Source organism: Macaca thibetana, chromosome 19 (genome assembly GCF_024542745.1).
Source record: "Macaca thibetana thibetana isolate TM-01 chromosome 19, ASM2454274v1, whole genome shotgun sequence".
NCBI lineage: Eukaryota > Metazoa > Chordata > Mammalia > Primates > Cercopithecidae > Macaca > Macaca thibetana.
Window position 1 is genome coordinate 6,405,341 of NC_065596.1, and position 20,280 is coordinate 6,425,620.

A 20,280-nucleotide genomic window follows, 5' to 3' on the forward strand; every position below is an offset into this window, starting at 1 on the left:
TTCCGGAGGTAGCCGAGTGCAATCGGGTCGGCGAAGGCTCCGAGGCTAGGCTCGGCTGAGCTCGGCAGGGCTTAGAGACGCCCGAGCACTTCCGGAAATGGCCGAACATTCTCTCCCGCTGGACTGGCACAGCGGAGGCCGATCCCCGAGACCGCCGAGCGTTTCTGGAAATAACCGAATGCGCTCAATGCCCAGTGGAGGCCTTGGGAGTTTAGACTCAGAGGGACCGCCAGCTTATGGAAATTGCTGAAGCATAGATGGTTCCGAGGGCAAATGAGGCGTTCTCAAGCTCAGCAAACAGGGGGCACTGGACTGGGGAAAGGGCCTGCGGCAAAAAGCAGAGGTCCGAGACAGCCAGGGTTGAAGGAGTTTCCATGGCAACCCAGAGCGTCCGGAAACAGCCAACGATCTCGACCCCTACGGGCACTAGAACTTAGCGGACTTGAGCCCAGATGCCAGCTGTTTCCGGAAATAGCCGAACGCTCTCGGAGATGGGGGTGTAGCCAAGAAGATTTGCAAACCGGCTGAGCGCCCCGGAAGTAACGGATTGCTCTAGGGCTGGGCTGCGTTCGGCTACAGGAAGTTTTATGGCAGAGCGCAAGCTAAGACCAGGATAGAAAGGACGCGACGATTGCTTATTTTATTATTATTATTTTTTGAGACGGAGTTTCGCTCTCGTTGCACAGGCTGGAGTGTAGTGGCGCTTTCTCGGCTCGCCGCAACCTCCACCTCCACAGTTCTAACGATTCTCCTGCCTCAGCCTCCCGAGTAGCTGGGATTACAGGCATGCGCCACCACGCCCGGCTAATTTTGTATTTTTAGTAGAGACGGGGTTTCTCCATGTTGGTCAGGCTGGTTTGGAACTCCTGACGTCAGGTGATCGGCCCGCCTCGGCCTTCCAAAGTGCTGGGATTACAGGCGTGAGCCACTGCGCACCGCCGCTTATTTATTTTATTAACATAGCTCAGGGCGTCCAGGAGGTCGAGGCTGCAGTGTGCCGTGATGGCGCCACTGTACTCCAACCTGGGTTACAGAGCGAGACCTTGTCTCAAAAACATAAAAATAAAAAACATAGGCCGGGAGTGGTGGCTCACGCCTGTAATCCCACCACTTTGAGAGGCCGAGGCGGGCGGATCACGAGGTCAGGAGATCGAGACCATCCTGGCTAACACGGTGAAACCCCGTCTCTACCGAAAATATAAAAAATTAGTCGGGCGTGGTGGCGGGCGCCTGTAGTCCCAGCTACTCGGGAGGCTGAGGCAGGAGAATGGCGTGAACCCGGGAGGCGGAGCTTGCAGTGAGCAGAGATCGTGCCACTGCACTCCAGCCTGGGCGGCAGAGCGAGACTATGTCTCAAAAAACAAAACAAAACAAAAAAAACATAGCTCAGGGCCCAGATGTCTGGAGGAAGCTTTTAAGGGCAGAGCTATGATGGAGTACTCATAGGTAGCAGGAGGCCACTACCAGCGATGGCATCAGGAAGAATCTCAACAGCAAACGCCCAGGCAGCCCTCAAAACCCACTTGCAATGACTTTAAGCCATGGGTCTATTTCACTCCCCTCCCCTCCCCACTCTTCCCTTCCTCCTTTCTCAGCCTCACAAATCCAGACGTTGGAGCTCATCTTTGTAAATACGGGCTTTTATTCACTGCCAGCTCCAGGATGGAAGGAGGGGGTGAGTCATGCACAGCCTTGGTCTACCCTCCAACACTAGGCAGTGCTGGGCAGGGGACTCAGAAAGGGACGCAGAGTGGGCTGTTGATGTCTGGAAAGCTCCCTCACCAGAGTGCCCAGTGGGTCACACAGCATCATGGGGGATGAGCTGGGGCTGGAGTCGGCTGTATCTGACACCAGACCCTCCATTCAAGCTCCCTTGATGACAACGCCCACAACAGGGTCTGGCTGATGCTCCATTCTGCCACGACTCCTGCTGGGTGATCATTGGACAGGTTTCCGCCCCTCGCTGGGGTCTCAGCTGCTTTGTCTGTAAAACGGAGGTGATGATGCCACCTCCAGCCTTCTCAAGGCTGGCTGAGGGAGAAGCCACGTAAAAGCGCTTGGCACACAGTAGGTGCTTAATAAACAGTCAATGGGATTAGTCTTGTAAACACAAGGAAACTGAGGCACAGAGTGGGAAAGCCATTTTCCCAGAGCCACACAGTGAAGCTGAAATTCAAACTCGAGCCTCAACTGGGTTTTCTTGCTTGAACTTCATCCCAGAGAGGCTCTGACATATGGAGGGAACCCCTAACAGGTGTTTCAGATACATCACGGCCAAGGGCTCACTCTGCTGGGCCTCAAACACACGGCATCTTGTCCAGGGTAGACTAGACAAAGTGAGGCCGAGGCAGAGCCTGAGGGGAGGGGACACCGACTGTTTCCGGAAGTAGCTGAACATAATCCCGCAGGACTGGCATACTGGAGTGTGCCCCGAGACAGCTGAGCATTTCCGGAGGCTGCCTTGGCAGTGCCAGGTGAGGCCTATGCCTTCCTTTATCAGTGCCCACCTTTGGAGCAGATGACCCCTCTGCCCAGATCCGGTGAACACCTATTCATCCATCAAAGCCCCAGCTCCCACATCCCTTCTCCAGGCTGAAGCCAGGGGGATTGGAGGCAGACTCTATATATATAGAGTAGGCACTGCCTGGGGATGGCAGCTATGACGGTGGGAAGTGGCCTTCAGAATCCAGTCCATCGTTGGGATTACATTGTTTTGTGGGTGAGGGGAATCGTTTACAGACACTCCAGGTTGTATCCAAACTGGGCTAGTACAGGTGACTTCAACTCAATCCCCTCAAATGGGTGGGTGTGGGGAAGGGAATGAGACCAGGTAACATAAAACACTTAAAAAGTACAGAAAAACTAGAAAACACACACACAGATGACTTGTCCAAAGTGCTTCCTTCTCAGCCCAGAGGGCAGGGCCTGCAAACAGGGTCCCAGGTGCCTGGGGCAAGACCTGGCGGCCGCCTGCAGGGGGCGGCTCAGTCTGGCTATCGCTTATAAAAAGTAATAAATTAGGCTGGGCCCAGTGGTTCACGCCTGTAATCCCAGCACTTTGGGAGGCCGAGGTGGGCAAATCATGAGGTCAGGAGTTCAAGACCAGCCTGACCAACATGGTGAAACCCCCGTCTGTACTACAAATACAAAAAATTAGCTGGGCATAGTGGCGGGCGCCTGTAATCCCAGCTATTTGGGAGGCTGAGGCAGGAGAATCGCTTGAACCTGGGAGGCGGAGGTTGCAGTGCGCCGAGATCACGCCACTGCACTCCAGCCCAGGCAACAGAGTGAGACTCCATCTCAAAAAAAAAAAAAAAAAAAAAAAAAAAAAACGAAAAAAAAAGTAATAAATTAGTTGCAGGGATTTGCTGCTATTTACAAAGCTACCCTTATCCCCCATTCCTGCCCCATCCAGCCCCCTGATTGACACCAGAACACAAGGGAAGTGATATCTCCACCTCCCAGCAAGGACCAAGATGGCTTCTTGCTTTCTGGGTGTCAGGCTGGTGGCTCGGTCCCCATCCAGGCGTGACTTTACAGAAAAAACATTGCACAAGGAAACGTGTGACTTTGAGGCCAGGGAGAGACCTGGCAGGGGGATCAGTCTCTCCCGGTGGGCCCGAGAGCTACTGGCACGGCTTCCTCGCCCTCCACGGCAATCTGTGGCACTGAGGCGGGCAGCCCAGTGGCCTCCTCCTGCGGCTCATCGAAGCTAACCTCCTGCACGGCCTCCTGCTTCTTGAAGGAGTCTCGGCGCTCGGACAGGTGCAGCCGTCGCATGACCACGAGCTCGGCTTCTGGCCCACGACTGCGCCGCCCTGCCTCCCCATCCAGCCGCTCCCCTGTGCCCAGCTTGTCAGCTGACTGGCCTCGGCGCAGCCGCGGGGATCGGGCAGGTGCGGGTGGGTGCCCGGGCAGGGGTGAGGGCGAGCGGGGTGGGGGTGCAGAGATGGGCGGGCAGGCCAGCGGGGAGGGTGGGATGCTGCTGGTGGACTTGCGACGGCCCGTCTTGGGGCGGGGTGGCCCAAGCTTGGCAGCCAGGCCATGCAGGGAGCTGGGGCGGGTGTGGCCGGCAGCAGCTGGGGAGGCGGGGCTGCTGGAGCTCGGGGATGCGCTGGGTGGGGATGCAGTGGTATCTGTGGGTGATAAGTATAGGTCAGGGCTGCTGGCCTCAATGTCCCCAGTCCGGAAGTGGAGCTGTGGGACTGATGAAAACTGCTAAAGCCCACATCCTTCCATGTGGCCACCCATCACGCCTGGTTGTTTTTGTTTTTGAGACAGGGTCTTGCTCTGTTGCCCCAGCTGTAGTGCACTGGCTCAATCATAGCCTCAGCCTCCTGGGCTGAAGCGATCCTCACAACTCAGCCTCCTGAGTAGCTGGGACAACAGGTGTACACCACCATGGCTGGCTAATTTTTTTTTTTTTTTAATAGAGTCTCGCTCTGTCACCCAGGCTAGCGTGCAGTGGCGTGATCTTGGCTCACTGCAACCTTCACCTCCCAGGTTCAAGTGATTCTCATACCTCTGCCCCCTGAGTAACTGGGACTACAGGCATGTGCCACCATGCCTGGCTAATTTTTGTATTTTTAGCAGAGTTGGGGTTTCTCCATGTTGGCCAGGCTGGTCTCGAACTCCCGACCTCAAGTGATCCGCCTGCTTTGGCTTCCCAAAGTGCTAGGATTACAGGCGTGAGCCATCATGGCTGGTTCATACGAGACTTTTCTGCCTCCTGCTCAGGGTTGTTTCCTTGGCCTAGCCCTGGTGAACTACTTACCCATCAAAGCCCCAGCTCCTACTCCCCCTCCTCCAGAAAGCCTTCTCTGTATCCCTTCTGGTTTTTTTTCCCTTTTGTTTGAGACGGGGTCTCAGTCTGTTGCCCAGGCTGGTGCAATCATGGCTCACTGCAGCCTTGACCTCCTGGGCTCAAGTGATCCTCCCATCTCAGCCTCCACAGTAGCTGGGACCACAGGTGTGCACCACCACACCCACCTATTTTTTTTTTTTTTGAGACAGAGTCTCGCTCTGTCGCCCAGGCTGGAGTGCAGTGGCCGGATCTCAGCTCACTGCAAGCTCCGCCTCCTGGGTTTATGCCATTCTCCTGCCTCAGCCTCCTGAGTAGCTGGGACTACAGGCGCCCGCCACCTCGCCCGGCTAGTTTTTTGTATTTTTTTGGTAGAGACAGGGTTTCACCATGTTAGCCAGGATGGTCTCGATCTCCTGACCTCGTGATCTGCCTGTCTCGGCCTCCCAAAGTGCTGGGATTATAGGCTTGAGCCACCGCGCCTGGCCTTTTTTTTTTTGAGATGGAGTTTCACTCTTGTTGCCCAGGCTGGAGTGTAATGGCGCGATCTCAGCTTGCTGCAACCTCTGCCTCCCGGGTTTAAGTGATTCTCCTGCCTCAGCCTCCCTAGTTGCTGGGATTACAGGCATGTGCCACCACACCCAGCTAATTTTGTATTTTTAGTAGAGACAGGGGTTTCTCCATGTTGGCCAGGCTGGTCTCGAACTCCCGACCTCAGGTGATCCACCTGCCTCAGCCTCCCAAAGTGCTGGGATTACAGGTGTGAGCTACCGCGCCCGGCCTCACACCCACCTAATTTGTTAATGTTTTGTACAGATGGGGTCTCCCTGTGTTGCCCAGGCTGGTCTCAAACTCCTGAGCTCAGTGATCCTCCTGCCTCGGGCTCCCAAAGTGTTGGGATTACAGGCGTAAGCCTCCGTGCCCAGCCTCTTCTCAGTTTTCCCGCCCTCCTGTCTAGTCCCATTTGTCCATGACGTTTCCTCTGCTGGGCACATCCTTCCCTGGCACCTGCACTCATCTCTGAGTACTTCCAGGTTCCCTGCTAGACACCAGGATTCTGGAAGATGTTCCTTCTGGTCATATCTTTCCCTACATCGCGTCATTCCATCCCCCATTCCATCCTCCAAACCCCTTCCTCCCTCCTGGGGCCCACCAGCCCTTGCCCCCAGGGTAGCCGGGGCGGCAGGGGGCGGGTGGGGGGGTGTACCCACCTGCTGGGACATCAGGGGCTGGGCTTCGGCAGGGAGTGGTGGGGCTGGGGGAGAGGCTGTGGGTGGGCGAGCCAGGGAGGCTCTCGCTGGATGACAGTGAGTGGTGGAGTCCGGAGGAGAAGCTGCGGCTGGTGTGAAGCACGGAGGTCTGCTTGGAGATCTTCTTGAAGAGCGACTTCCGCCTGGGGTAAGAAAATTGGAGGCTTCAGAACCCCTGCTCCTGACCAGGCACGGTGGCTCACACCTGTAAGCTACTTAGGGGACTGAGGCAGGAGAGTCGCTTGAACCCAAGAGGTGGAGGTTGCAGTGAGCCAAGATCATACCACTGTATTCCAGCCTGGGCGACAGAGCAAGACTCCATCTCAAAAAAAAAAAAAAAAAGAAAAGAAAAAAAGAACCCCTGTCCCCAGGGCGTGCCCCGTGTACCGCTCCCTGGTGGCCACTGCCGCGCACCGGTCCTGGGTCTCCCGCCGACGGCTCCGCTTGCTCCTGCGCGCCATGCGGCCCTTGGCCACATTCTTCCGTGCGGGGCCCACCTTGATGGAGGTGTTCTCCAGGGCCGTGGTCCGCAGGGATATCTTGTTGCCGCTCTGTGGGAGGGATGGTGAGGGGTTACCTCGGTGCCTCTCCCAGGGCCCAGCACTTGCCAGGCAGCTGCTATGTCCCCTTCACTCTGGGCACCAGCTAGGACCCACCACCCTAACATCCATTCATCTAGCCAGCCAGTGACCTACCCATTATATCTGGTCAAACAATGGCCCAGGGAGCACCACCCCCCCTGCCAAGATCCTTCCCTCTGTAGTCAACGCCCATCAAAGCCTGCCCTCTTCACTCTCCACCCTCCCAGGGTCTGTCACCCACCTCGCTGGTATCCACCCATTAACCACCCCAACATCTCTCCATCCCCCAATCACTCACCTAAGGGCCCATGAGTTATTAGGCCAAAGACACCTGCCCACTGTCCGTCTATCCAATGAACCACCCATGCAGCTGCCCACATGAGAGCCCTCGTTTTTTTTCAGAACCAGGGTCTCACTGTCTCCCAGACTGGAGTGCAGTGTGGCACGATCACGGCTCACTATGGCCTCGACTTCCTGGGCCCAAGCGATGCTCCCACCTCAGGCTCCCAAGTGCCTGGGACTATAGGCGTGTGCCACCATGCCCAGCTCATTTTATTTTTTAATATTTTGCAGAGATGGGGTCTCGCTCTGTTGCCCAGGCTGGTCTCAAAGTCCTGAGCTCAAGCGATCCTCCCACCTTGGCCTCCCAAAGTGCTGGGATTACAGGCGTGAGCCACCACGCCCGGCCCTTCCTCCTGTCTTGAGCCCATCTCCTACCTCCAGGCTTCAGGCCAGAGGGAGGAACAGATGTAAGGGTACCCAGGGAGAAAGGAGGGCTTCTTGGAGGAGGAGTTCTGAGGGGTGATGTTGGGGGCTGAAGAAGGACACGTGTTCTGGGGAGAAGGAAGTGGGTGTGCCAGGCCTGGAGTTGACATTGAATGTAGGGTTGTGTGTCTGGGTGGGGAGAACCACAGGGAACCAGCAGCTGTGGCCAAGGGGTGCCGGGGAGCCCTGAGGGTGGGCAGTGGGGGCGCCGCACCTTCAGCAGCAGCTCCACGACGTCCATGTGCACCAGCCCCAGCACCGACTCCCCGTTGATGTGGGTGATGAGGTCCCCGGCCCGCAGGCCAGCCTCCTGGGCGGGGCTTCCATCCTCCACACTCTGGGGGCAGACAGGGGAACAGTGGGGTTAATGGCCTGGGCCCCACATCTGGAGACCCCAGCCCAGGCTGGGTCTGCTGTGAGACCCCAGCAAGCTGCTGCCTCTTGTGTTGCCTCCGTTTCCCTGATCCTGGGGAATTCCTACTCACCCATCAAAGCCCCAGCTCCTATGCCCCCTCCTCCAGAAAGCCCTCTCTGTTTGTTCAGGGAGCAACCAATAAGGAGGGCATGCCCCGACGCCCCTGGGCTGGGGGAGGGAGGATAACACGCCCAGTGCGTCCCCATATGGAGCTGGGAGGTTAATGTCACTTGGGATCTGTGAGCCTCCATCCATCCATCCCTGTCTCTCTCATCCAACCTCCTCCCTACCAACTGACAGGGACCAAGATGAACTTGGTGGCACCAGCTCTGTCTCCCTAATCCTGCCAGGCTCCAAAATGCAGCTCTGAGAAGGGGCGCGACCGGGCAGAGTCAGACTAGAACCCGGGTCCCTGCCATTCCCACTCGGCACTCACCCAGACGACGTGGTGCACAGCGTAGACGTCGCTATCACCCATGTAGACGCGGATTGCCCGCAGGCTGAAGCCGTACTTCTTGCCGGAGCTGTGAATGACGATCGGGGGCCGCAGGTTGCCACACACAGGGGATGGGTCTCGGCTCGGCGAGGAGTCACGGGACGACGGGTTCGAGGACAGAGAGCGCGGGGACAGGGGGCTCATGAGGGGGCCGCCGCTGCCATCATCTGCAGGGGGTTAGGGAGGGGGTCACCCATTCCCTCGCAGGTCTCCCCTGGGGCCCCCTCTTTCCCACCCTGGCCGCTTTGCTATTGCTTCAATGTCCCAAGCATGGTCGCCCCAGCAGGCCTTTGCACGTGCAGTGCTCTCTACTGGGAACACCGTCCCCCCAGCTCTCCCTGTGTCCTGTTCCTCCTCCCCTCTCCTGGGGCTCATCCCCAGCCTCCCCTACTCAGGATAGGCTCCCACTCTGTAGGTTAAAATGGGTGCGGACAGACAAAGGTGAGAGCGGGCCTTGGGCATTACCTGCCGTGATGATGAGGGACAGGGCAGAGACAGAGGCCGACTTGGGCACACGGCCCCCACCGCCGCCACCACTGCCACCGCTGGAGGAGGCTCTGGACTTCTCAGGGGCTGGGTCTCTTGGGCCCCCAAGGCGGCGGCCCCGGCCGGCATCCAGAGGCCTCGGTGTGGAGTGTCGGGCGCCGATGCTGTTGCTCCGTAGGCGGGCGTGGCTGAGGGCAGCTGTGTCGGCTAGAGGGTCAGCAGGGTCAGCCGGGAGCCCCTCAAACTCACCACGTGGTCCTAAAGAGACTTTAAGGCCCTTCCTCCCTGGTTGCTATTTACACAGGCCAGACTCCTGGCCTTTGCTCGTGCAGTTCCCTCGTCCCGCACACCATTCCCAAATTATTCTCTATGCAAAAGTCTTCAAGCCCCCTCTTCCAGGAAGCCTTCCTCCACACCCATTTAGACCCTTAGTTCCCCCATCTTGGGAGCTAGGGGTCCCATCCCGACTCTATGAAGCTGGGGGCATTACCCTAGACTGGGGTTCCTTGGAGGCTGGAGGTCTCTCTGGGACCCTGGCTTCTCCTCTCTTAAAGCCTTTGTTGGCTCTGGAGAACTCCTACTCATCCTTGAAAACCCATCTCAAATAGCCCCTCCTCTGGGAAACTTCCATGACATCATCCCTCTTACTCAGGGTCCCACTTACCGGAAAGGCTCGAGGGCTTGGGCATCACTGGGGTGGCTGCTGGGGGTGGGTCAGGCTCCCCTAGAATGAAGACAGGCCTCTTGGGGCCTGCAGGGGCCGGGCCTGCCGCCTCATCCTCTGATGAGAAGGCAAACTTGGGCATTGTGTCCAGGCTGATGGTATTCAGGAGAGATGGGCTGGGACCTCGCTCGGGCTGGGACGAAGATGACTGACAGGAGGATCCAGAGGATGTCCAGGACCTCAGCCTGCAGGGAGGAAGAGCCTGGGTCACCCCTGCCAGGCACCTGCACCCAGTATACTCAGCCACCTTTCATGGCCACATCTTAATTCTCAGTCTGCAGTCAGGGGCAGTTTGCATAGACAAGTTCCCTCTGTCTGCATTGTCCTCTCTGTCCACCTGGAGACTTCTCAGTCACCTTTTTTTTTTTTTTTTTTTTTTTTTTTTTTTGAGACGGAGTCTCGCTCTGTCGCCCAGGCTGGAGTGCAGTGGCGCGATCTCGGCTCACTGCAAGCTCCGCCTCCCGGGTTCACGCCATTCTCCTGCCTCAGCCTCCCGAGTAGCTGGGACTACAGGCGCCCACAACCGCGCCCGGCTAATTTTTTGTATTTTTAGTAGAGACGGGGTTTCACCGTGGTCTCGATCTCCTGACCTTGTGATCCGCCCGCCTCGGCCTCCCAAAGTGCTGGGATTACAGGCGTGAGCCACCGCGCCCGGCCTCCTTTTTTTTTTTTAAAGACAGGGTCTTGCTCTGTCACCCAGGCTGAAGTGCAGTGGTGCAATGTCAGCTCACTACAACCACTGCCTCCAGGGCTCAAGAGATTCTCCTGCCTCAGCCTCCCAAGTAGCTGGGATTACAGGTGCCTGCCACCACACTGGGCTAATTTTTGTATTTTTAGTAGAGATGGGGTTACACCATATTGGCCAGACTGGTCTTGAATTCCTGAGCTCAAGTGACCCGCCTGCCTCGGGCTCCCAAAAGTGCTGGGATTACAGGTATGAGCCACTGTACCTGGCCTCGTATTCAACTTTTAAAACCCAGCTTCCAGGCTGGCTGCAGTGGCTGACACCTATAATTCCAGCACTTTGGGAGGCTGAGACAGGAGGATTGTTTGAGGCCAGGAGTTTCAGACAGGCCGGGCAACATAAGGAGATTTTATCTCTATAATTTTTTTTTTTTGAGACAGAGTCTCACTCTGTCGCCCAGGCTGGAGTCCATTGGCATGATCTTGGCTCACTGTAACCTCCGTCTCCCAGGTTCAAGCAATTCTCGTGCCTCAGCCTCCCAAGTAGCTGGGATTACAGGCGTGCACCACTAAGCCCAGCTAATTTCTTTGTATTTTTAGTAGAGACGGGGTTTCACCATGTTGACCAGGTTGGTCTTGAACTCCTGACCTCGTGATCCACCCACCTCGGCCTCCCAAAGTGTTGGGATTACAGGCATGAGCCACTGCACCCGGCCTACAAAAAATTGTTTAAAAAATTAGCCGGGTGCCGTGGTGCACGCCTGTAGTCCCAGTTACTTGAGAGGATCTCTTGAGCCCAGGAGTTTGAGGCTGCAGTGAGCTATGATCATGGCACTGCACTCCAGTGTGGGAGACAGAGTGAGAACCAGTCTCTTAAAAAAAGAAAAAAAACAAGTCCAGCTTCCAACACCCATCCTCTGGCAGACATTGACTATTTCTGTTGGGTCTGAGCTTTGAAGGATGAACAGGAGTTACTAAGCAAAGGGCATTCTGGACAGAAGGAAAAGTGTGCCTATCAGCATGATGGTGCACAGCTGTTTTATGTTTGCATGGTGAGGAACACAGAGTCAAAGGGAGCAAGGTTGTCAGGGACCTGATAGGTTGGTCAAGATGTTTGACCCTTTTCTACTTGGCCACTAGGAAGCTCCCTTTGCATCAGATTTTGTGTCTTTAACTCCCAGCAGGCTTGGAAGCTGGATCTGCCTACACTTCCCCAGGCCACCTACCGGATGTCAGCACTCAGCCGGCGGCCATAGTCCACCTCGCTGCGCTCCCATCCCTCCTCCCGGTCTTCACTGAAGCTCCTTTCAGCGAAGGTAGGAGTGGGCTGGACGGCCAGGAACTCAGAGCTGCTGTAGACCTGGGAGGCAAGACAAAAGAATGTTAAGCCAGGTGCGGTGGCTCATGCCTATAATCCCAGCACTTTCAGAGGCCCAGCCGGGAGGATCACTTGAGCCCAGGAGTTTGAGACCAGCCTGGGCAACATAGCAAAACCCTGTCCCAAAAAAAGAAAAAAGAAAAAAAGAAAGAAACCCAAACAAAAAAACCAGTAAAAACAAAGGTGGCAAGAAAGCTGGCTTAGACTGGGTGTGGTGGCTCATGCCTGTAATCCTAGCACTTTGGGAGGCTGAGGTGGGTGGATCACTTGAGGTCAGGCGTTCAAGACCAGCCTGGCCAACATGGTGAAACCCGTCTGTTCTAAAAATACAAAAATTAGCTGGGTGTGGTGGCGCATGCCTGTAGTCCCAGCCTCTTGGGAGGGTGAGGCAGGAGAATGGCTTGAACCTGAAAGGCAGAGGTTGCAGTGAGCCGAGATCGTGCCACGGCACTCTAGCTTGGGAGACAGAACGAGACTCTGTTTCAAAAAAAAAAAAAGCTGGCTTACTTGAGTGATTCCTACGTGCCAGGTGCTTCAGTATGAGTCACTTCCCTAAATCCTCACTCCCCACATCCCTAAAAGAGCATAGACTTTAGCCCATTGTACAGATGGAAAAACTGAGGCTCAGGGGCCAGGCTACCAGGCTGGGTTTTTGCTGCTGACTAGAAAGTCCTGCCTGGGGCCCAGGCCTAAAGCAGAGTGGAGCGTTTTTTGATCAAATCATAAACAAAGTAGGGAATGTGAGTTAAGCTCATGAGGTTATAAAATAACACCCAGGGCCAGGCTCGGTGGTTCATGCCTTTAATCCCAGGGCTTCGGGAGGCTGAGGTGGGCGGATTGCTTGAGGACAGGAGTTTGAGACCAGCCTGGCCAACATGGTGAAACCCTGTTGCTACTAAAAATACAAAAATTAGCCGGGTGTGGTGGCGTGCACCTGTAATCCCAGCTACTTGGGAGGCTGAGGCAGGAGAATGGCTTGAACCCAGAAGGTGGAGGTTGCAGTGAGCTGAGATTGCACCCTTGCACTCCAGCCTGGGCAAGAGAGAAAGACTCCATCTCAATAAATAGATAAATAAGTAAATAAAATAAAATAACCCAGCATGGCACCTGTATTCAAAAAGTGGAATAGAACCAAACTTGCATCAAAGGATGGGTGGATAAACAATGTGTTCCATCCATACGATGGAATATTACGCAGCCATAAAAAGGAGGCAAACACTGGTCCACACGGCAGCAGGGATGAGCCTTGAGTACACGATGCTGAGTAAGAGAAGCCAGACACAAAAGGCCACATAGTATGAGATCCCATTGATATGAAATGCCTGGAACAGGCAAATCCATAAAGATGGAAGCTGAAGGAGGATGAATGGGGAGTGGTTGCTAATGGCTACAAATTATTTTTTGGGGGGAATCAAATGTTTGAAAGCTAGATAGAGGTGATGGTTGCACAACATTGTGAACGTGCTGAATGCCACGAAATTGTACACTTTATTTTACTTTATTATTATTCTTTTTTGAGACATAGTCTCGCTCTGTCGCCCAGGCTGGAGTGCAGGAGTGTGATCTTAGCTTACTGCAGCCTCCACCTCCAGGGTTCAGGCAATTCTCTTGCCTCAGCCTCCCGAGTAGCTGGGGTTATAGGCACCCACCACCACGCCCAGCTACTTTTTGTGTTTTTAGCCGAGACAGGGCTTCACCATGTTAGTCAGGCTGCTCTCGAACTCCTGACCTCAAGTGATCCACCCACCTCTGAAATTGTACGCTTTAAAATGGCTAAAACAAAAGCATAAAAAAGAAAAAGAAAAAAAAAAAAAAAAAAAAGCAGGGCATGGTGGCTCACGCCTGTAATCTCAGCACTTTGGGAGGCTGAGGTGGGCAGATCATAAGGTCAGGAGATCGAGACCATCCTGACTAACACAGTGAAACCCTGTCTCTACTAAAAATACAAATAAATTAGCCAGGCCTGGTGGCAGGCGCCTGTAGTCCCAGCTACTCAGGAGGCTGAGGCAGGAGAATGGGGTGAACCCGGGAGGCGGAGCTTGCAGTGAGCCGAGATCGCGCCACTGTACTCCAGCCTGGGTGACAGAGCGAGACTCCGTCTCAGGAAAAAAAAAAAAAAAAAAAAAAAAAAAAGGAAAGAAAAAAATGAAACAAAATGGCTAAAATGGTATATTTTGTTATGTGTATTTTACCACACTAAAAAAAAATAAAAAAAACAAGGTCGGGCGTGATGGCTCATGCCTGTAATCCCAGCGCTTTAGGAGGCCGAGGTGGGCAGATCATGAGGTTAAGAGTTTGAGACCAGCCTGGCCAACATGGTGAAACCCTGTCTGTACTAAAAATACGAAAAATTAGCCGGGCGTGGTGGCAGGTGCCTGTAATCCCAGCTACTCAGGAGGCTGAGGCAGGAGAATCGCTTGAACCCAGGAGGCAGAGGTTGCAGTGAGCCGAGACCGCGCCGTTGCACTCCAGCCTGGGCGACACAGCGAGACTCAATCTCAAACAAAACAAAACAAAACAAAAAAGCAATACAATTCCTAGCACTTTGGGAGGCCGAGGTGGGAGGAACACTTAAGCCCAGGAGTTTGAGACCAGCCTGGGCAGCATAGCGAGACCCCATCTCTACAGAACAAAACAAAACAAAACCAAAAAAACAGATATGAAAGCAAATAGACATCATGCAATGTTTCCCGAGCAGTGGCTCCCTCCGGGGCCCAGGCCCACCTTGCTGAACCGGTGGGAGCAGGAGGAGAACTGGGGGATCTCTGTGGATGATTCTTCATCATTGGTTTCGTCGTCCTCGGAGCCCAGGTGGCGGTAACGTTCCGAACGTGCTGTGGGAGGAAGAGGCACGTGCAGCACGCCTGATGCCCAGAGATGATCTCGAGGGCAGTGTGGCGATGTAGGGAGGGCATCTCAGGATAGGGTCACTGCCAGGGCAAAGGCTCTGAGGTAGGACAGTGTCTGGTGTGTTTAAGGACCACAGGAGGCTTGGGGGGCAGAGCAGATATCTGGGGATTAACACCAGCTGTGTCCCTAAAAAGTTGTGGGGCCGGGCGCAGTGGCTCACGCCTGTAATCCCAGCACTTTGGGAGGCCAGGGCAGGTGGATCACTTGAGGTCAGGAGTTCGAGACCAGCCTGGCCAACATGGTGAAACCCCATCTCTACTAAAAATACAAATATTAGCTGGGCAGTAGTGGTACGCGCCTGTAATCCCAGCTACTTGGGAGGCTGAGGCAGGAGAATCGCTTGAGCCTGGGAGGCGGAGGTTGTGGTGAGTCAAAATCGCACCACTGCACTCCAGCCTGGGTGACAGAGTGAGACTCCGTCTCAAAAAATAAATAATTAAAAAGTTGTGGGACCAATTAGCCAAGCATGGTGGCGGGCACCTGTAATCCCAGCTACTCGGGAGGCTGAGGCAGATTGCTTGAACCCAGGAGGCAGAGGTTTCAGTGAGCCGAGATCGCACCACTGCACTCCAGCCTGGGCGACAGAGCCAGACTCTGTCTCAAAAAAAAAAAAGCTGTGGGACCAGGGGTGGGAATTCCTATTTCTGAGCTTCAGTGATTCCTTGAGATGGGTCACACAGAATTAAGTAAAATTGTGCATCTCTTTTTTTTTTTTTTCTTTTTTGAGGCAGAGTTTTGCTCTTGTTGCCCAGGCTGGAGTACAATAGCACCATCTCAGCTCACCGCAACCTCCACCGCCCAGGTTCAAGCAATTCTCGTGCCTTAGCCTCCCAAATAGCTGGGATTACAGGCGCCCGCCACCATGCCTGCCTAATTTTTTGTATTTTTAGTAGAGATGGAGTTTCTCCATGTTGGTCAGGCTGGTCTTGAACTCCTGACCTCAGGTGATCTGCCCACCTTGACCTCCCAAAGTGCTGGGATTAAAGGCTTGGGCCACCGCACCTGGCCAAAATTGTGCATCTCAAACATAAAGGATGTTCCTCATTTTACAGAAGAGGAAACAGAAGCTCAGAGAAGACCTCTGACACGAAGCAAGTTCTGAAGGAGGGGCTGGACACTGAAGGGCAGGACCACCAAGTGGGGAGAGACAGTCATTCCTCAGAGCTCACCTACAGTGCCCCTGCAGGGACGCCTCCACTAAAGCTGCACGAGGCGCCCTACCCTCCTGGGTGACAGATGGGGCCCCATGCCTGGTCAGGGACGGACACCCAGGAGGCCCAATTTGCTGGGGAACCTCAGACAAGGGTCTGCCACACTTGGTGCCTTGGTTTCTTCTGAAGCCTGAGGGATGCTGTGGCCTCCTGAGCCCAGACGCACAAGAAATCCAGCCAGGGGGCAGCCGACACATGCCCTAGATTCTTGGAAGGCTCAGAAAGTCGGAAGCTCCAGGCCTAGGGTGAGGTGCCAAGCTCGGGTGGAACGCCTGGCACACAGCCCTCTGCACCCAGGGATTGAGGGATGGCAGAGCCCCCCACCCCCGCCGGGGAGACCCCTCCTTACTGTCAAAGTAGCTGGTATCATCCTCGGCTTCGAGCTGGGGCACGAACTCGGCTTTGTGTCGGAGAAGCCCTGCCCAGTCCAGGGCCAGGAAAAAGGGGTGCTGCTTCACTTCATGGGTGCCACCTGCAGATATGCCCAGCTGAGCCCTGCGGGTCCTCGCCTCACCTGCCACAGGATGCCCACCACCCCCCACTGCCGATGCTGGACACAGGGTGGGGACAACACAGAACCAGAAAAATGGGCTGGGCACAGTGGCTCACGCCTATAATCCCAGCACTTTGGGAGGCCAAGAAGGGAGGATCACCTGAGGTCAGGAGTTCAAGACCAGCCTGGCCAACATGGCAAAACCCCGTCTCTACTAAAAATACAAAAATTAGCTGGGTGTGGTGGCAGGTGCCTGTATTCCCAGCTACTCGGGAGGCTGAGGCAAGAGAATCGCTTCAACCTGGGAGGTGGAGATTGCAGCAATGAGCCAAGATAGCACCACTGCACTCCGACCTGGGCAACAAAGCGAGACTCCATCTCAAAAAATAACAACAACAACAGAAAAAAAAAAAAGAAAAGAAAAAAAAGAATCAGAAAAATGGGAACAAAAATCCGCTGTCATTTAGGAGACTGGAGAGGGACCAAGTCGGGATTCAGACTCAGGCCAGCAGCCAAGCATGGTGGCTCATGCCTGTGATGCCAGTACTTTGGGAGGCTGAGGCGGGCAGATCACTTGAGGTCAGGAGTTTGAGACCAGCCCGGGCAACACGGTGAAATCTCGTCTCTACGAAAAGTACAAAAATTAGCCGGGCACGATGGCACATGCCTATGGTTCCAGCTACTCCAGAGGCTGAGGTAGGAGGATCACTTGAGCCTGGGAGGTGGAGGTTGCAGTGAGCCAAGATTGTGCAACTCCACTCCAGCCTGGGTGACAGAGTGAGATCTAATCTCAGAAAAATAAAAAAATAAAAAAGCACCCAGGCTGCCCAGGTTCCAAAGATTCTGTACTTCTCTCTGCTCCCATCTGGGACCACACCACCTAGAGAAAGCCCAGGGCCTTACGAGGGCCTCCTTCCTGGGCTTCTCCCACTTGTTTCTGATCCACGGAGCAGGTGATGATCCCCAACCTTGGACTCAACCATCTCCCATAGCGAAGCTTCACTCATGAACAGGAGCCACAGTGGCCACGTGACGGGTGGCTGCATGAGTCTCAAAAGGTCCCTTAATGATTAACCAGGTGGCTGGGAAAACTATGACAGTGGGATCTTTCGGGTTGGGCCTTTGACACAGGTCCTGGTGACTTCACAGCCTCACATACTTATTCAGGCTCAGTGCTCCTTGTGGGCACCAGACCCAGCTACTTCCTATTCTTTCCAAGGTCTTCTGATAGTTCCTGGAGACCTCCTATGTACCCTTCAAAACCCCAGCTGCAAACCCCCTCCTCCATGCAGCTTCCCAAGTAGAACTCTTGTCTACCCCAGGCACTATCCCTCCCCCTGTTTCCTGGGTCCCAGGGCCTGAAGGAGCCACCCACCTGGGTTCTCCCCCACACTACATACCAGTGCCCAGACGGTCCAGTGGGCTCTGCCGGAGCAACCTGGTGATGAGGTCCTGGGCGTCTGCTGGAAGGGCCTCGTCTCCCTCTGGCCACATGATCTCATCTAAAATGAGGGAGGGAGGGAGAAGGCAGGGGTACCACTTTCTAGTACCATCCACCATTTCCCCTCACTTCACTGTACTCCAAGCCACTGGCCTCCTCTGCCCCTTCAACGTGCCAGGCTCAGTACCCACTGACAGCCTTTGCCATGGCTGTGCCCTGTGCTCAGAGCTACTTTCCCTTTTCTGTCTCTATGGCTTCCTCTCATTCTCAGGTTCTTGCAGGTCTCTGCTCACATGTCACTTCTTTTTTTTTATTTTTTGAGATGGAGTCTCGCTCTGTCGCCCAGGCTGGAGTGCAGTGGCACAATCTCAGCTCACTGCAACCTCCGCCTCCTGGGTTCACGTGATTCTCTTGCCTCAGCCTCCCAAGTAGCTGGGATTACAGGTGCCCGCCACCACGCTCGGCTAATTTTTGTATTTTTAGTAGAGATGGGGTTTCATGTTGTCCAGGTCTTGAACTCCTGGCCTTATATGATCCTCCCGCCTCAGCCTCCCAAAGTGCTGGAATTACAGGTGTGAGCCACCATGCCCAGCCTCACATGTCATTTCAGTGAAGACTCCATGACCCCATAATTAATCCAGCCATCCGTCTCACTCAGCACCCCGCCGCCTCCCCACCTGGCATCCAACTCCCTCCCATCTTCCTGCTTCTCTCCCTGACATGCGGGTGGAGGACCGCTGCCCAGAGCTCTGGTGGGGCTGCAGCTCAAACCCGGGCCCGTGGAGGAAACGCACCGCTGACCACCTGACCGAAGAGTTCCTCGGGGGTGTCTCCAAAGAAAGGCACGCAGCCCACCAGAAACTCATAGAGGACGACGCCCATGGCCCACCAGTCCACTGGCTTCCCATAGCCCTGGCGGAAGATCACCTCGGGGGCTATGTACTCCGGTGTTCCACACACCTAGGCCAGGCAGAATGGGGAAACTGAGACCAGCCCCCAGCCCGAGAGAGGCCCCAGGAGAGAGGAGGCAGCGTCCCAGGGCTTCCCACCCACCTGCCCACCCACCTGCTTGTCTATGAACTCTCGGGCGTCCTTCTCGATGTGGCCCTCGTAGAGGTTGGTGGCCATGCTCATGAGGCCGATCTTGGACAGGCCAAAGTCCGTGAGCTTGATGTGGCCAAGCGAGGTGATGAGCAGGCTGTGGGCAGGCAAGGAGTCTGCTCAGGGCTGGGGAGCCGGGGTGCCTGGCCACTCCTTCTGCCCTAGACCTTGGCTCCACCTGAGATGGGCGGAGCTCTGCCTCCAATTCCTGGGCCCTAGGGATCCTCCTGATCCTCCTGCTCATCCTCCTGATCCTCCTGCTCAGCCTCCCAAGTAGCTGGAACTACAGGTGCACACCACCACACCCAGCTGTGTTTTTTTGTTTTTTTTTTTTGTAGATCTGAGGTCTTGCTATGTTGCCCAGGCTGGTCTTGAATTGCTGGCCCCAAGCAATCCTCTCACCTTTGAAAGTGCTGGCATGACAGGTGTGAGCCAGCATGCCTGGTCTCTACTGTGTGTGTGTATATGTGTATGTGTATATATGTGTGTGTGTGTGTGTATGTGTGTATATATGTGTATATATATATATTTTTGGACATAGCTTTGCTCTGTCGCCCAGGCTGGAGTGCAGTGGCACGATCTCGGCTCACTGCACCCTCCATCTCCCAGGTACAAGTGATTCTTCTGCCTCAGCCTCTCGAGTAGCTAAGGTTACAGACACACGCCACCACACCCGGCTAGCTACTACATATTTTTGTTCATGCATCCATTATCTTAACAAACTAAACACTCTGTAAGCAACCACTGTTTACATCCCCTATTGAAAAATGAACATATCTCGAGCTCCTGATGTATACAAAAGCATTTCCATGCACTTTGTGAATGAATGCATTTTCTTTTTTGGATACAGGGTCTGTCATCTAGGCTGGAAGTGCAGTGGCACAATTGCAGCTCACTGCAGCCTCAGCCTCCCAGCTCAATCAATTCTCCTGCCTCAGCCTCCTGAGTAGCTGAGACAACAGGCACATGCCACCATGCCTGGCTAGTTGTTCCAAGTCTTGCTTGGTCACACAGATGGGAGTGCAATGGCGTGACCTCAGCTCACTGCAACCTCCACCTCCCAAGTTCAAGTGATTCTCCTGTCTCAGCCTCCCGAGTAGCTGGGATTACAGGCACCCACCATCATGCCCGGCTAATTTTTGTATTTTTGTAGAGACAGGGTTTCACCATATTGGCCAGGTTGGTCTTGAACTCCTCACCTCAGGTGATGCGCCCGCCTCAGACTCTTGAAGTGTTGATGTTACAGGCATGAGCCACCGGGCCCGGCTGCCGGGTTAGTTTTTACAATTTTCTTGTACAGATGGGGTCTCACTATGTTGCCCAGACTTGTCTCAAAATCCTGGGCTTGGCCGGGCACAGTGGCTCATGCCTGTAATCCCAGCACTTTGGGAGGCCGAGGCGGGTGGATCACAAGGTCATGAGATTGAGACCATCCTGGCCAACACGGTGAAATCCCATCTCTACTAAAAATACAAAAAATTAGCCGGGCGTGGTGGTGGGCGCCTGTAGTCCCAGCTACTTGGGAGGCTGAGGCGGGAGAATGG

At 54.8% G+C, this 20,280-nt stretch overlaps 1 protein-coding gene across 28 annotated transcripts in view; it reads right to left on the reverse strand.

Moving 5' to 3' along the window:
- Positions 1–1,624: 1,624 nt before the first annotated feature.
- Positions 1,625–20,280, reverse strand: part of MAST3 (microtubule associated serine/threonine kinase 3) — a 56,747-nt gene continuing 38,091 nt past the window's right edge. For 11 of the 28 annotated variants that reach the window (XM_050769439.1, XM_050769437.1, XM_050769438.1 and 8 more), the window contains 13 exons: positions 18,701–18,833; positions 18,430–18,595; positions 17,595–17,696; positions 16,051–16,173; positions 14,305–14,414; positions 11,429–11,562; positions 9,459–9,703; positions 8,774–9,001; positions 8,249–8,475; positions 7,612–7,734; positions 6,466–6,602; positions 6,013–6,194; positions 1,625–4,136 (listed from right to left, as the gene is read on the reverse strand). In XM_050769439.1, the coding sequence (XP_050625396.1) occupies positions 3,601–4,136; positions 6,013–6,194; positions 6,466–6,602; positions 7,612–7,734; positions 8,249–8,475; positions 8,774–9,001; positions 9,459–9,703; positions 11,429–11,562; positions 14,305–14,414; positions 16,051–16,173; positions 17,595–17,696; positions 18,430–18,595; positions 18,701–18,833 (2,446 nt within the window). In that variant the 3' untranslated portion in view covers positions 1,625–3,600. Of the gene's footprint in view, positions 4,137–6,012; positions 6,195–6,438; positions 6,603–7,611; positions 7,735–8,248; positions 8,476–8,773; positions 9,002–9,458; positions 9,704–11,428; positions 11,563–14,304; positions 14,415–16,050; positions 16,174–17,594; positions 17,697–18,429; positions 18,596–18,700; positions 18,834–20,280 lie in introns of all 28 variants that reach the window. The other 17 variants (XM_050769435.1, XM_050769432.1, XM_050769434.1 and 14 more) reach the window with 3 other exon arrangements.